This window comes from Carettochelys insculpta, chromosome 1 (genome assembly GCF_033958435.1).
Source record: "Carettochelys insculpta isolate YL-2023 chromosome 1, ASM3395843v1, whole genome shotgun sequence".
Taxonomy (NCBI): domain Eukaryota; kingdom Metazoa; phylum Chordata; order Testudines; family Carettochelyidae; genus Carettochelys; species Carettochelys insculpta.
Window position 1 is genome coordinate 356643360 of NC_134137.1, and position 15693 is coordinate 356659052.

Consider the following 15693-nt stretch of genomic DNA (forward strand, 5'->3'; position numbering starts at 1 on the left):
TCACTAAGAATTGGAGGAATTTTGTTTTGTCCTTACAACAGTGGGGAAGTAGCGCTCTCAAGAATCTGTAGCAAACTAATCCTGAAGGCAGGAAGGTGGTGTGCACAGTTTCTCCACTGAATAGAATTTTTGCATAGGCATTTTTTTCAATTTGCAGAGATGCAGAATAAATAAGGCAGTCTGTATCAAATATGTTGCTAAGAATAAAACCTTTCCCCTTTCCACCTAAGGTTTTTGGATGACTACTTGCTCCAGCTTTCAATTTTCAGTACAGTTAACTACTTCTTGGATCCCTTTTAGCGATTGGTGTTTTATTCTCCACTCTGGGGGTTTTCCACCATTTCTTTGCACATTCCCAGTTCTCCCCCACTTCCTGATCTTTCTTCCCAGCCATAGCTTTCAGCCATATAATCCCCTACCCACACATTCTCCAGCCCCACTTGTTCCTAGGTTAGTCTCCCTCTGTGGGTGTCTCATCTAGCATCCTTGTTGCCCCTAACCCCTTGTCTCTCTCCTTGCTGGGTTTGAAATAGGGAGATAGAAACATCTCAGAACTGGAAGGGACCTTGAGAGATTGAGTCCAGTCCCTTTTGCTCACAACAGGGCCTAGCATCATCCCAGACCTTTATTTTTTAAATCTAACCTGCTCCAGACCCTTGGAAAGGCTGCCTGAAAGAGTGAGCAAACAACCCTGAGTTTACTAGGCCACTGCTCTAACGACTGAGCTATCCCTCCCCCCAGGTTACAGCCCTAGCTGCCTTCTTCTGCCAGGCCCAGTTCTCACCAGTCTGCCTCTTTTCCCTTCATGTGTATAAACCCACAGCTTCCTTGAGGTTGCTTTAGTGCCAGCAGGGAGGTCACTGTCAGCAGAGGAGATTTAAGCTCCCATGTGGTATTTCCAGTTCTTATCTCTGGAGCAGCCATTAGTGGGAGAGTTTGAGTTCATGCTTCTTGCCCTTAGCTTTGTGGGGATGAAACATGAGTTCTCCAGTCAGCATTAAAAGCTGTTAGAGGTCTGAGTAGGCACTTATGTTTATTTTCAGTTCCAGAGACTTCTGAACACACACTAACATATAAGCCTGTAGAGGAAAAAGACACGTGCCCATATTTGTGCATGGTGGTCATGGAGATAGCAAAACGAATGGCCTTGACACAGAATGCATTCCCTTCCCGCATTTCAAAGTTTTTGCTCCAAAAATCCAGCTGTGCTAGAATTTTTGAAAGAGAACCTCACTCTCCTATGGCTGAACTCTATTTACCAAATTAATTAGAAAACTACTAAGGCAGACACTCCCTAGAAAATTTCAGTTGGTATTGTTAAACTGGCACAGTTATGGAGGAACAGCATTTTATGCGAAGTGTTAATCTTGCCTGTTATAATTACCTATTAGTTATATTTTACTTTCTGCTATTATCAATGTTCAAAAATAAATTTAGTACATTATAGAAAGTTGTACTAGTAAGAACACGTAGTGGAAAACCAAATCCTCCTCCCAGAATTTCAAGAGGTTGTACTTGTTAGAATGAAAGGTTTAGCAGTTTTTTGAGGCAGGGAAGCTGTCATAAACATACCAATTCTTTAACAATGAAATCATGTTAGAAACAAGACAAACATACTTTATTTACATCAGGCAATTTGTGACCATTCTAAAATAAGAACTAACACATCTACACCTGTCAAATTAAAATTTCAGACTATTAGTTGAAGCTCGTGTGAATTTTAAGATTGTATCAGGTAGGCTGATCCATGTTATATGATACTGGTCAACTTGAAGTTTTGTTACAATTTAGTCTCTTCGTACATAGAAGATGTTATATCCAAGTTCAATCATTCCCCCAATGAGTAAGGCCCATAAGGGGATAAAGACATAAACTAGTTTCATTTCAGTAAATTGTTCCAGTTTAGCACAGAGGGCAAGGCAGAAAGCTAATTTAAGCAGCATTGCAATGAGGTACCAGGCCTTTTTCTTTATATTTTGAGATCCATTGCGAGGGTCATAGCCAGACTTGCATCGCCCAGCCATTTTTACAATTAGCATAACCAGAAGGATTGTATCAAATATCCAGACTGGAATGAAGATAAGAAACCAGTTCCATGGTGCTTTCTCGTCCAATTTTAACACCAACATGATCAGGAAGAGTAATGTGAAAAGCCATGTAAGCAGCACTCTCTGCGCCAGGGACATTCTCATTTAAACAGCTTTGATAGGGAGTCTTTTCCACCCCCAATTGTCAGCAACAACCTAAGACAAAGGGGGAAAAAAAAGTCAAAATGGTATTTCAAAGACATATGGAACATACCTTGAAATTTCACCATGGAAAAGTTTCATTTCTTGTTCTTGCTTTCAGAACCCATCACAATCCCTCCTCACCTGGGCAGCAGACCACATTTCATGTTTCACTTTTGTGGCTTTGTTCTTCCAATTATACAAGTTTTAACGCCAACCATTGGCATTCTGATCCTCTTCCCAAACTAATTCATCACTCAAACCCAAATACTTTAAGCTAATTAGAGGCACCCCATCTTTTCACATCCCTAACAAAACATTCTGAAGAGCAAATCTTGCTATTTACAGTTAAATTACAGAGGTCTTAATCCTAAATTATCCTTAACTTTGGCCTGCTCTCTGCATCCTGTGTTTGTCACTCCTCTCTAGATCAGCAAGGGACAATCAAGCTAGTGTGTGGCCTTCTTTCATCTTACTGGTCTGCAAGACTGTCTTTACCAGGATGGTCTCCCAGCATAGGGTAGTTTTGCTAAATGTTCTTGCATATCTAGAATTTGTGGAGTGTGCTGAATGAACAGTAGCCGTGCTCAGTTTGGATGAAGGAGTGCTTGGCTTTGACAGTGAATGGTGTGTGCAGTCATCACTCACCTCACTTCACATGCCATTCCTTAACCTGCACCTCAATTTAACAACACAGGTATGAAAAAAAGTGACTCAGCTGGAAACTAGTGGAATCTGACAACCCTATGCGTGAGCAACAGTAAACAAAATGTGTTGTGGGATACACAACTCAGAGGCCACATGTGGCTCTTGGGCCAAATTGCCCACCACTGTTCTAGATCTCTTCAAATCAGAAACCTTATCTGTTGGTTTTTACAAGGCTACACACATTATCAATACTTTTTTGGACTTATGACATACAAATTTCTCTAAAATGGATGCTGCCAGTCCCCCCCACAGAGGAGGGCAAAAAGGGCAGTTGCTCCTGGACCCAGCATTTGAAAGGGGCCTGGAGCTCCAGCTGCCACCACTGCCAAAGTAGCAGCAGCAGTGGCTGGATCTTGCTGTGCTGCTGCTCCACATGTAGCTCTGATGGAATATAAAGAGGCTCCATTAACCCCCACTCCTTAGAGTTGAAAAACTGCTCCCCCACCTTGTCTCCAGGCCCATGGTGGCTGTCAGTGCCACTGGACACCGCTCTTGTAGAGATGCTTTTATCAAAGGCATAAAATGCATAAGCACAAGGTAGCAAAGATGCTAATTTGAAATGTCCTACAAACTGCTGTGCAGACTGAATGATCCATGAGTGTAGAGAACCACTGTTTATTGAAAGTATTTCTTTCACATGGTCAAAGTCACACAAAAAGGGAAACACCACAAGCATCTGTCAAAGGATAAAACAAGAAGGCATGTGGGAGTACTCTCAACAAGATGGAGTCTGGAAATGCTAGTTCCATAAATGCACATCACCCAAGAAGGCAGTTACTTTGTGGAATAGATACAGCTACTGTTCCCAGAGATACACAAAAGGAAGGACTAGCAAAAAGCGAACTAGAAAGAGTAGAAACCCAAGAAACAAACTGATCTCTTGTGACACAGAGCCAAGGGGGCATTCACCTTTGCTAGAATTATCAAATGGTTATCAGATAATGAGTCAACTACTAAGGAACTGTTTCTAGAGGAATGGAATGGAAAGCTACAGGGGATATAGCTAATGGGCATCCTTACAGTTCAGTAGTTTGACTTATGACAGGTTCTTCAATCATCATGCAAATACAAACAATTATCGTTGCTGACTGCGTATTAAGCAGCATGGAGAGAGCTCAGCCAGGGCCAGAAGGATAACAGGATGGTGTGTTGTCTCCCTGGAGCGAAAATTTGACAAGCAATTGCATGATTGGACAGGATTATGAAGTATTTGGCATGGCTCCACTGCTGATGAAACACATTAGAATCAATGACTCAACATCACATGGAACTACACAAATTACAAGAGACTTAGATCTTGAAGAGCGCTGAAGAATAAAGACCAAGTAATAGTCTCCTAGACATCCTTCTCTTGGGACCCAAGAACAGAAAGCTGAAGGAGATGAATTGACTACTAGAGCTAACCTCCATGTTTTACAGAACAGTAGGACTCATCCAAGTGGGGGCACTACAGAGAAGATGGCTGACTGCATCTTGTAGGGTGAGGGTAATGGGGCTAAATTTCTCAGCTGAGACTAGCAGAATGAGTCTGGAGAGCAGTAATCTAACAGTGGAGGAGGCAAATGTGGTACAAACTCAAATCCAACACATCGAACAGATATGGGAAAGCATGTGAAAAGAAGTTAACTGGTTAACAATGCTTAGAGTATGGGTAATAAGCAAGAGGAATGGAAAATTGTGATTTAATAATTTGATTAAATGGATGCAACAAATCATAGATCTGGTATGTTAAAGTCATTAGTTATAATCCATTTAGGAAGCATAATGACACCATTGCTTGTTTCAGAGTTATGAATAATGCATAAGGATAGGATCTTGACTGCCTATATTGATAAAGATGAGCTAATCGCTGGACTGGAAGCTGCCTAGTGACCAGTGACCCTGACCTGATTATGTTAAATTCAGATAATGAAGACAATCCCTACTAATAATTTATATACTTTATGCTTCAGAAGGGCTAAGTTTCCCCAACATTGAGAAAAATTACAAGCAAAACATACTGAAAATAAAAAACCAAATGTTAATAAAAACTAGCAGGTTAAATATATTCTTCAAACAAGGAATACTTAATGAGAAATGTATAGCCAAAATTCTTATATATATTGAAAGGAAAGCTTCCCTCCACAAAAGCAGTGACCTAAAAACAAAGGATTAGGCCATTCATCCTGTCTCCTTTCCTGCTCACCCAAACATGTTAAACTATGGAAGGGAGGCTTTTTGTATGTCAATCTCTACTAGAATTCCTTAGAGATTTCCTCATTGTATTCTGTAAAGGGGGGACTGGGCTAGATCGGTGGTTCCCAACTTTTTCCAGATGGGGACCCATTTTGACAATTCAGGAAGACTTGGTGACCCAAGGCCCTTCAAACAATGGGGTGGGGATGGACGGACAGCAGAGCTGTAACTAGCTAATTTTGCACCTGAGGCAAGAATATAAAATTGTGCCCCCTCATGTTTATATATTCACAATAGTTACTTCATAAAAAAGGGGAAATATATTAATAAAAATTATTTACTATAGTTAGTCAGAGCTGTGGTGGTGGAAAGACACATACCCAAACTGCTCCCCCCAGCTTAAACCCCACAATCAGAGTCTTGGGGAGTCATACTCAGTAACTGGGGGCGGGCAGGGGAGTCACACTGAGGGGCTAGGAGAATCACACTCAGGGGCTGGAGGGGGCTAGAGGAGTCACATGGGCTAGGAGTCACTCAGAGGCTGCAGGGGCCTAGGGGAGTCACACTGAGGGGCTAGGAGTCATTCAGGGCAGAAGGGGCTAGAGGAGACACACTCGGGCTAGAAGAGTCACAAGCTGAAGGGGGCTAAAGGTGTCTCACTCGGGCTGCAGGGGGCTAGGAGAGTCACACTCAGGGGCTGCAGGGGGCTAAGGGTGTCTCACTTGGTCTAGGGGACTCACACTCAGGAGCTGCAGGGGGCTAGGAGGAGTGTCACACTCAGGCTAGGAGTCACTCACAGGCTGGAGGGAGCTAGGGGAAGCACAGGGACCTCTACAGCTGGAAGCCAGCTGGGGTGCAGAGCACCAGCTACAGCAACCCTACTGGTGTCTGCTAGGATCCCACCTCCGGCAGAGGCTTTAAGACAGGCAGCTGATCAGCTCTGCCCTCCCTCCTTCCCAAACTTGGACTCAGGCCCCCACCTTATCTGAGCTGGGTGCTGTTCCTCAGGTATGCAATTCTCTGCCCTCCTGTTGGAAACTGGAGAGCAATTCTCTGCTCTGCAGGGGAAATGGTTCTCAATCTAATTGATTGTCTTAACTGCCTGACAGCTGTTAATCCAATTAAGAAGTTGAAAACCACTTCAGGAGTGTGAATGGCTTCTTAATAGCCACCTGTGGAACTGCCCTGCCCTGCCCAGCCAGTGACCCTCTTGAAATGTAGCCAGGACCCATGTTTGGGTCCCAACCCATAGATTTTGGAGGGGTAGCTGTGTTAGGTTGACAAGCATCACAGAGGTAGCCCTGTATCAGAGAGGTAGCCATATAGATTCGAGAACAAGAAGTCTTGTGGCACCTTATAGACTAACAGATATTTTGGAGCATAAGCTTTTGTGGGCAAAGACACGCTTTGGGAAACCCTGGGCTGGATCTCTCAGGAGACTTTGTTGAACCCTCTATCTCTGGCACCACCATTGGCCCCCAGCACCGAGGCACGATGACTCCAGTGGAACTGTACTATGATGAAGTGTCCTCTGGCAGGGACTGTGCCATGGAAAAAGGCAACACAGTCTGAATGGGAAGTTGAAAACCAAGCATGGAAACTGCCCTCCACGCAGGGATGTAGGAAACATAATTTGGTCCAAAGAATGCAGAAAATCTTGCCTGCTCTTTTAGGTTTCTTGAAGTAAAAATTATGCTCTTGGAGGATCTGTGTGCACAATTCACATTTACTTTGGTGAAAATGCTGAGGTATTGACCCAAGGGTAGAATCTGAACATAAAGCATGGCAGGCAAGAAAGGGTTAACATGTTAGTAATTCTTAAACTGTATAGTAGATTAATCACCTGGGTTCTTAAAATAGTTTGTTTTTAAACAAACATACTGTTCTACTCACCTTTAAAAGAACAAGGTATCCTAATACAATGTTCCACTTCAAGGAGTTAACTCATTCCTGTTACACTGAATGGTAACAACTGTCCCAACCAGTTTTCTTTAACTAATCTAGTGGTTCACAAACTTTTGCATGGTGATCCCTTTCACACATGAGGCTTATGGGTGCGACCCATCACCATTTAAATATATAAAAATATGACACTATTTTGTAACAATTGTAAATGATGGATGCAAAGTGGAGTTTGGACTGAAGGCTAGGAGCTCATGACTCCCTCTCCCCAGTAATAACTTCCCAAGCCCCCACTTAAGAATCCCTGAACTAACTCAGCATCTGATGAAGTGAGTCTGTGCTCACGAAAGCGCCTGCTCAAAACTTTTCTGTTAGTCTGTCAGGTGCCATAGGACCCTTCATTGCTCTTACAGATCCAGACTAACACGGCTACCCCTCCGATACTTGAACTAACCCAGGGCATTTTAACTTATGAACGTCTTTACCTCGATGTCCATTTTACTCTGCTAAAGCATTTTATTTCTCTTTAGTTAAAATAAACATTTGCATCTTTTGGGGGGAAAAAAGATATTGACATTCACTAGCTTCAAGTAATTATCCTGGTGAAAAGAAATGCCATCTCCTGTTATGTTTTTGCTGTACAGTATACAGTTGTTCTTGGATCCCAGGGAAAAAAAATTATTGTCAATGACTTTGTTTTTTGGGACAAGTTGTATTCACAGCCTCCTTTTGCTGACATGAAGGCACCCACAGCAAGAATCCTAAACCTCCCTTTTATTTGGAATATTAGGGCTTTTTGTGTTTTTGTAAACTGATCTGGAATAAAATAGGATGTTAATTTAAAAGCAGCTTAACTGTTTTAATGGATGCTTTTACTCTACGTAAATGCCACATTCCAAATTTAGCTTAATCCAAAACAATGCACTAGGTCAATAAATCCTTACTCTCTACTCTGGGAGTTCAATCTAAGTTACACAACTCCAGCTACATGAATAATATAGCTGAAGTTTACACACTTAGATCTACTTACCATGGTTTCATCACTGCAGTGTTGACTGGAGATGCTCTTCCTGGCACATCACATTGAGGTGAAGTACCAAAGTCAATGGGAGAACAGTTGGTGGTCGATCTAGCATGTCTGTATGAGACACAATGATTCAACCGCCACTGAATTGTTGCCCCATTGTTTTGGCCCATAGTGAAGACATGCCCTGGAGACAGCAGGGTGGACACAGGCAACACAGATAGGAGAGGTTTCTCTGTTATGTTAGGGAATGCCACCTCCCTGAATAATGTTGGCTGTGCAGACAGACAAATACTTCTGTTGATTAATAGATCAACAGTGAAGGTTAGGTCACTGTTTCCCCCTCACACCTCTGTGACAAGGCAATGCCTCTAGGAGACTCGTGCAGACAAACCCTAAGTTTAAGAATGTTTTCTGCAGTTAGGTCCACCCAATTAAGAGGATCAGGGATCTGGAATTCATAGTTGACTGGTGACATTATAAAATCCTCAGGGCCGGGCCCTGGCTTGATCTGTTACCCAGCCAGAATGGCAACTCTGAGTAGCCAGTGACTGTATTCCTTTCCTCTGTGTCAGCAGGGTTCTGCAGTGCCCAAAGGTGCATATGAGTCACTCATGCTCCCCCAAGTGTGAGTCTCAGGTTGCAAAATTCACATAAAAAATGTAGAAACTGAACTTGTTTTTGTTTCACTGGGTTATGAGTTGTGTTTTGGTTCTTTTTTACTTGTAGCTTTTTTGTTTGTTTGTTTGGACTGGCTCCCAGCAAGGCGGGTAAGAAGGGGACAAAAAGGGAGAGTTCAGTGATGCACCACAGACCTACCAGACTACATGCAGGGAGGGATGGAGGGTGGGCAGAGGAGATGTAGTAACACAGAGCATTGGGGGTCTTTTAGGGAATGGTGTGTTTGGGGCTTGATTTGAAGGGGGCCTACCTGCATTTCTCGCTTATTGTGACGTAGGGCACCTGTTTACCGCACGATAGCTCAGTGGTTTGAGCACTGGGCTGCTAAACCCAAAGTTGTGAGCTCAATCCTTGAGGGGTCCATTCAGGTATCTGGGGCAAATAGAAGAAAGAGAGGGGGATGCTGCTTGGCCTTACCAAGAGGGCAGGGGACTAGACTCGATGACCTCCTGAAGCCCCTTCCAGTTCTATGAAATATGTATCTGTTGTGTAAGGTTCGCCCCAGCCAGGCTCCCTCAGCCAACAGCTCCGCCGTGCGAAGAGAGCCCTCCCGCGTCCGTCGGGCTCGGCCTCTGCTAGGCCCTACAGAGGAGTTAGCCCTCGCAACAGCAACTGACTCCGCCCCCGGTTGGGAACCCGCAGTGGAGAGGCGAGAGGCTGCTCATGCCCGCCCGCCCGAGCGCCGCCCCCCCCCCTTACCTACCAGGCAGGCTCGGGCGGCCCTGCGCAGCTGCCGTCTCACTCCGCGACGGAGACCAGTGCCGTCCCCCTCCCGCTGCCGCGTCTCCGTTCATCACATTGCAACCGCCGGCCCCCACATACGCAACGAGGCGAGGCCAAGAGGGCAAAGAAGCCCCCCATTGGAAGGGGGAGAGAAAGACACTAAGAACATCCCCGTAGTGGGCCCATTGGCTAGTCCACCTCTCCCTGAACTAACTGACTTTGAACTACCTCCATTGGGTAGCAGAGAAGCCGATCAAGTGTTCGTGTCTCTATCTATTAGATGGGCCGAATGCCCATCAAATTGAACCTTGCCTTGCGTCTCATAGCCATTGGGTATAAGAGGTGATCAATTTACACTCAGCCCGCCCACTTTTTCCCTTCTTCCAATTCAGAGACAGGGATGTCAATCAGAATACAACATCAAATCAGCGACACCTACTGTGCCGGAGGCTGGCCCGCACTCCATCTCTCATTGGGTGAGGCATCCGCCAAACAGAGCACTCTCCTTGTAGTCCAAAGGGAAGGAACGTCGTTCACCTCTAATGGGTGATGGTAATGTTATGATGACGTAGGTCTTTATTTCCTTTTTTGGGTTAGGGCGGAGCGTTGTCTCAAGTGTGGTCCCTTGTCCCCGCCTCTCTGTCCCGGCCGCGCGCTGTTGCTGCCGCCGCGGCGCTGCTTCACTCTCGAGCTCGCGCTTCCTCCCAGCTGTTGCCTTTCCTTACCCCAGCACAGCTGCTGTCGTCCGCGCCGCGCTCCGCTCCGTTCGCTGCCGCCTCATCGCGGCTCCGGGTAACCGGTAAGATTCGAATCTCCAACTGCTGCGGGGGAGGGGCGGCTTTTTGACCCCCGGGAGGAGAGGGGCAGAGGCGCCTACGCGCGCGTGATGGGGGAGCTGGGCTGGTTCTTGCTCCCCGCATACTGGGGGAGGGATACGCTGATCGTGTGGTGAGGGGGAAGGGAGGCGGCTGCAGGGTGGGTGGGTAGAACAGCCGGAGGAGAAAAGGGCGGAATGAGGGGCTGGCAGCCGTCGGAACGGAGGGTAATGAGGGGCTGGTTGCCAGGTGTGGGGGGGGGGGGGGGCGCGGCGTAGGGAGGGTGCAGTGGGGCTGGTTGCCCGGGTGGAGGCAGAAGGTGGCGGAGGAAAGGGGTGCAATGAGTTTTAGTGGCGCGGGAATGGGGGTGGGTTGGAGGTGGAGAAAGGAGGGGCTGGAGCCCTTGTCACTGGAGCTCCCTAGTCTTTTTATTGGCCTGTAGCTGGGGGGGCTTAGTCTTCTCGTTCATAGCGGCACTCTTACGTGTTTCAGGCCCTGGGTGCTGTGTGAAAAGCCTCATTTTGCAGTTGCTGTAAATAACCCTCATTTACTTGGGAGAGGGTGAATTTGGTTTAGTAGGTAGAGCCGGTGATGTGAATCACGTTGACTATTTTTCTTGCCTTGAATGCCCTGTATCCTACAATCCGTGCTTTCATCTCTGATGTGATTGTCTTTCATATTTTCCCTTGCACACTCTTGCCTTTTTTTTCCCCTTTAAATACTGGCTTCTACATCTTCTTCACCCCAATACTGACAACTCCTGTATTCCAAGCTGCCTTTCTGCTTGGATCTCCTGCCCATAAACCGATTGTTTGCTAGGCCGCCTCCTTTGCCAAATTAAAAGTTTGCTCTAAAACTTCTGACTTCTGTGAGAAGTGGAGTGGAAGTAGCCAAAAGCCAAAGCAAGAAGAAATAACACAAATGTCAAATTGTGTACCTGCTTTATTTTGTGGTCCTCCTTCCCCTTTTGTCTATAGTCCTCCCTTTAATGCATTTTGTACATTTTAGTCTGTATGTTCTTCAAGTCTCAAGACAGTTTTCACATGAGTTATCAGGTACCTGGTATACTTTTGAATGCTTTAAAAATTAATAATGGGGAATTGAGAATTCTAGTTTTTATTTGAAGGTCTGCCAGCAACTTGCTATGTGACCTTGTATAAGTCACTTACCCTCTCTGTTCCTTAAATATCCATCTGTAATATGATTTACCTTCATAGAACATTGTAAGGTTAGGTTTAGTATTTAAGTATTTGCTAAAACATAGCTGAAAAAAGCGTAACATGTTACCGTTGTTATTTTCACATATCAGCCTTTTTATATCTCCACTCTTAAGAGTGTTAACAACTGAATCATTTGGAATGGGTACTGTCTTCTCCCTAGTTTACTTCTTCCTGTTGATTCTAGAAAGAAAATGGCTGTATTAGTAAAAGATGCCCTAGTTGAAACAATCTCAGTCCCATTTTGTAAAATGCCACCATTTTTAAGAAAGGTTAGTAAAATTACTAAATGTCAGGAAATATGCACATGTTACAGTTCATTAAAGTTCTGTATGTGCTGGATTTTTTGTTTGTTTGTTTCTAGTATGTTTATGCATCTGTTTGTGAGGAACTGTATGTATTTAACTTTTTCTGTAGATCTCGTGGGCTCTAGTGAGCTGCCTTGTTTTGTTGCTTGAGTTGTAGCTCCTCTGAAAGGATTATTCTTTTCTCAACAAACTTTTACTTGTATTTCTCTAGTAGTAGTAGTAGGCATCCTTCAGTCTGCATAGACTATGGATCGCGCCCTTTAAAGTTTCAATTGAGGACTTCATTTACAGCGTCTATTGTGACTATGAAGACCCACACGAGAATGACAGTCCTTGCTGCATCTCTTGCAGATGTAGTGGGTGTCTGGCAAGTCCTTATTGTGCTTTCTGTGCACTCGCGTCTCCTCTGCTAGCTGTCTGATCTTCATCTTGCCCTTCTGAAGGCCCTTGTGTAACCCCTGCCTCCATCTGCTGCTGTCATCTGCTAGTTCTTCCCAGTTGTCCAGCTCGATGTCTACCTCTCTGAGGTCTCTCTTGCAGACATCTTTGTAGCGCAACTGGGGGCGTCCGGGAGGTCTTTTGCCAGAGGCTAGCTCACCATACAGGATGTCTTTTGGAATCTTTCCATCATTCATCCTGTGGACATGGCCAAGCCAGCGGAGTCGACGCTGCCTGAGGAGGGTGTGCATGGTTGGGATTCCAGCTTGCTCGAGGACGGCGGTGTTGGTCACTCTGTCCTTCCATGATATTCCAAGGATGTGCCTGAGGCAGCGCAAGTGGAAGACGTTCAGCCTCGTTTCCTGGCGGGCTTACAGGGTCAAAGTCTCGCTGCCATAAAGGAGGGTGCTGAGGATGCAGGCTCTGTAGACTTGCATTTTGGTGTGAGTGTACAGCTTGTTGTTATTCCACACTCTCTTGCTGAGTCTGAACAGAGTTGTGGCTGCTTTTCCAATCCTCCTATTTAGCTCAGTGTCCAACGACAGGGTGTCAGTGATGGTGGACCCGAGGTAAACGAACTCATGGATGACCTCTAACATATAGTTGTCAGTGCTGATTGATGGGGATTCAGCAACATCCTGACCGAGTACATTTGTCTTCTTTAGGCTGATGGTAAGCCCAAAGTCCTTTCACGCTTTGGAGAACTGCTCCAGCAGTTTTTGAAGCTGGTCTGCTAGTTCCCTGGGGTGCCACATAATAAAGATTTTATTGTAATTACATTTTCTGTTGCTATGTGCTTTTTGTATCAACATATTTAGTACTCTAAATATAAACATTAATGCCAGTAAAATGGTGAGTTTGAGTCATCTGAGTGACAACTTTGAATTAATGAAAAACTTAGTCAAAGTGGGTTTGTAGGAAAAATTAATTACAGTGTCCAGACGTCTTTAAAAAGTTATTCCAGTACTGAAACATAATAAACTCATTCTACATGGAGAGGAAAAAGCTCAGTGCTAGAATAGTTGACATGGTTCTGTAAGTTCACAAATGCATGGAGAATCAAAGAAATTGTCATGGGTATAAAGTGTTGTTGAGTTAAGAGACTTCATTATTCATTTGGCAGAGCAAGAGAGCTTAATTCTGCACATGCTCCAGGGTGGAGTAGCTTTTGGAGTCACTGTTGTGTTCATGCTGTTCTTGTACTGACTGGCAGGGGTCACTAGAAAGCAACAGTCATTCATTCTTTCCTCATCCCTGAGAATTCATTTTATTCTAAATAGGTTTAGAAGAATTAGACTTTTGTCAATAAATGTTGGTAAACTATGATTTCTCTTTGTACACAAATGAAGTAAAAATATATCTAACTATAATAATCAAAAATTGCATGTATGCAAAGTAAGAAAAATGCTACTTATTAGTGTTTTGATTTTAAGGATATTTTGTTTATTTTGACATGTGATGTTGAAAGTTGGCTTTAGTGGTTCTCTTTCAAGTGATTGTGCACATCACATTTCAGTTTAGGCCTGTGTGGGGCCAATGCACTGAAGTGGGAAAGTCTTGCTACCAGTCGCACCTGAGCTGTAAGGCTGTAAAGTGAGCGTGTCCACCTCTATCCTCTCGTTGCCTTCTCTGGGACTGTGGCAAGAGACTGAACTCACCATAGTTTTGCAGTTCAGCCAGCTGTCTAAAATATATTTGTAAGTAGTGGTTTATACTAGGCTTAATTTAGTTTTAAAACTGGGGGTTACTTAAGAAGTTATCTTTGAGATTTAAGCAGCATAGTTGGTATATGCAGGCCTTTGCTTGCCATCCTGAATAGACAAGAAAGGTGTTCATTCTGCTTAGGGGAGGGGCATGCAAGGGACAAATGTCTGATTTGTTCCTCCTTGCCACTACAGTGAAAAAGCAGACTATTTTTTAGTGCTTTATCTAATGGATGCAATGAGATCTATGCGTCCAGTATTAGAACTAGATCCTAATTTTGAACCAACAGACTGTATCAGGAGTGCTCGTTCTGTGGCACAAGACTTTAAGCACAAGTTGGGTGACAAACCTTCTTCTTCTTCTTCTTTCTCTGTCTCATCCAAGTGCTCTGAATCCTGAGAAGCCGTCAAAAATACATAATCACCAAAGAAATTGTCCAGTCAGTCTCTGGAACCTGTACAGCACATAAAATGCAGAAGAGTGCGTTGGTTTTGTCTGAAGCAGTGCTGTCAACCCTGGGACTGCGCAGAACTTGGTCTGTGAGAGATCCTGCAATGCGGATCTGTAGTGCTGATATGAACCATCAACAATGGATCCTTGCCTGTCTACTTTAGAGACTTTTCCAACCTTAGAGAGCTATTTCATGACTTGGGTCCAGAAGGCAGTTTGTCCCTTGCAGTTTATTTTGTGCACCTGCACCAACATTTCGTTGCTGTGTACAACCATGCAATGTTTCTGGATGGGTGGTGGTTCTGTAACCAGAGCTGACTGTGACACTAGAAACATGTCCAGGACAGAAGTACGTTCAGTGTGTTAAATTGGCCAGAGCTCGTTGGTCATGTCTGTCCACACAAATGTGCTGAAGTGGCAGGCAGTTCTTTGGGTAGCCAAGATATTTATGCTCACCATTGGGAACTGGGTAGTATTATGTCTTGTTTCAGAAAATAATGCATGAGATCCATTTAGTTATATTAGAAAGTGTTCCATCTTTGGAATGTATGAATCAGATATTGTCTCTTTAATAGCCGTATGGTGGTGGGGGAGGACACTTGTTGGTTCCATCAGCAGTTTTTTTTATGGACTATCATGAGTGGTCCAACAGAAAAACATACTCCTTCAGATCTTTCAGTATCACAGAACCCCATCAGTAGATTGCTCATGACAAATCTCAACAAATTTTGGAAGTTGTGCTTGTGGGTAAATACACACACTGTTTCAGTGACAGTCTGCATTTTTCCTATAGTTTGGCTACTTACATACATTTTTCCACTTCCTCACAACCCCAGGATAATAAGAAAGCTAAGACAAAATAAAGTAAGATTGTTTTGGTTTAAATCAGTGCTTCACTGAGCCTTCATCAGTCCTCCAGTAACATTACCACTGATCCAGGATCTCTTGTCTTGGAACCAGAGCCAGTCATTGCACCTGAGCCTTCAATCTCTCCTTAAGGTTTACTGCACGAATGATCTTTGGCTAAGTGACTGTGAGAAAGTGTGCTGTACAGATGCCCAAGCCATCCTGCCATATAGCAGGAAAGTTTCCAAAAGGATTGTAATGTGGTCACAGAGACTCCTTGGGGTGTTCCTCAGTGTGGTGATCAATGCACTGGCCTGCACCTTCTTGCTCATTGGGACGCTCCCACCACCATGTCCAGCTGAGCCAAATCCTCTGGTCTCCTCTAGCCAATTCATGGACTTGGACTTACCACCTCCCTGCAGAGCAAAGCAGACATTGTTTAACCATAGTTCTGGGTAAATGTAGTTCTAGAGC

General features: G+C 44.4%; 2 protein-coding genes across 4 annotated transcripts in view; one reads left to right on the forward strand and one right to left on the reverse strand.

Moving 5' to 3' along the window:
• Window positions 1–1591: 1591 nt before the first annotated feature.
• On the reverse strand, window positions 1592–9681 carry TMEM60 (transmembrane protein 60). 2 transcript variants are annotated; one of them, XM_074984164.1, is made up of 3 exons: window positions 9422–9681; window positions 8044–8151; window positions 1592–2243 (listed from the first exon to the last, which is right to left on the reverse strand). In XM_074984164.1, exon 3 carries the CDS (start codon window positions 2190–2192, stop codon window positions 1788–1790), a length of 405 nt encoding a protein of 134 aa, XP_074840265.1. In that variant the 5' UTR covers window positions 2193–2243; window positions 8044–8151; window positions 9422–9681; the 3' UTR covers window positions 1592–1787. The 2 variants fall into 2 exon arrangements, with proteins under 2 accessions (XP_074840265.1, XP_074840264.1); XM_074984163.1 differs by lacking the exon at window positions 8044–8151 and having other exon boundaries at window positions 9422–9676.
• A 393-nt stretch (window positions 9682–10074) lies between these two features.
• The window catches only part of PHTF2 (putative homeodomain transcription factor 2), a 143517-nt gene continuing 137898 nt past the window's right edge, over window positions 10075–15693 (forward strand). Inside the window, exon 1 of one of the 2 annotated variants that reach the window (XM_075017208.1) lies at window positions 10075–10240. The gene's annotated coding sequence lies outside the window, so the exon portion shown is untranslated. The remainder of the gene's footprint in view (window positions 10241–15693) is intronic. The other variant, XM_075017234.1, reaches the window with a different exon arrangement.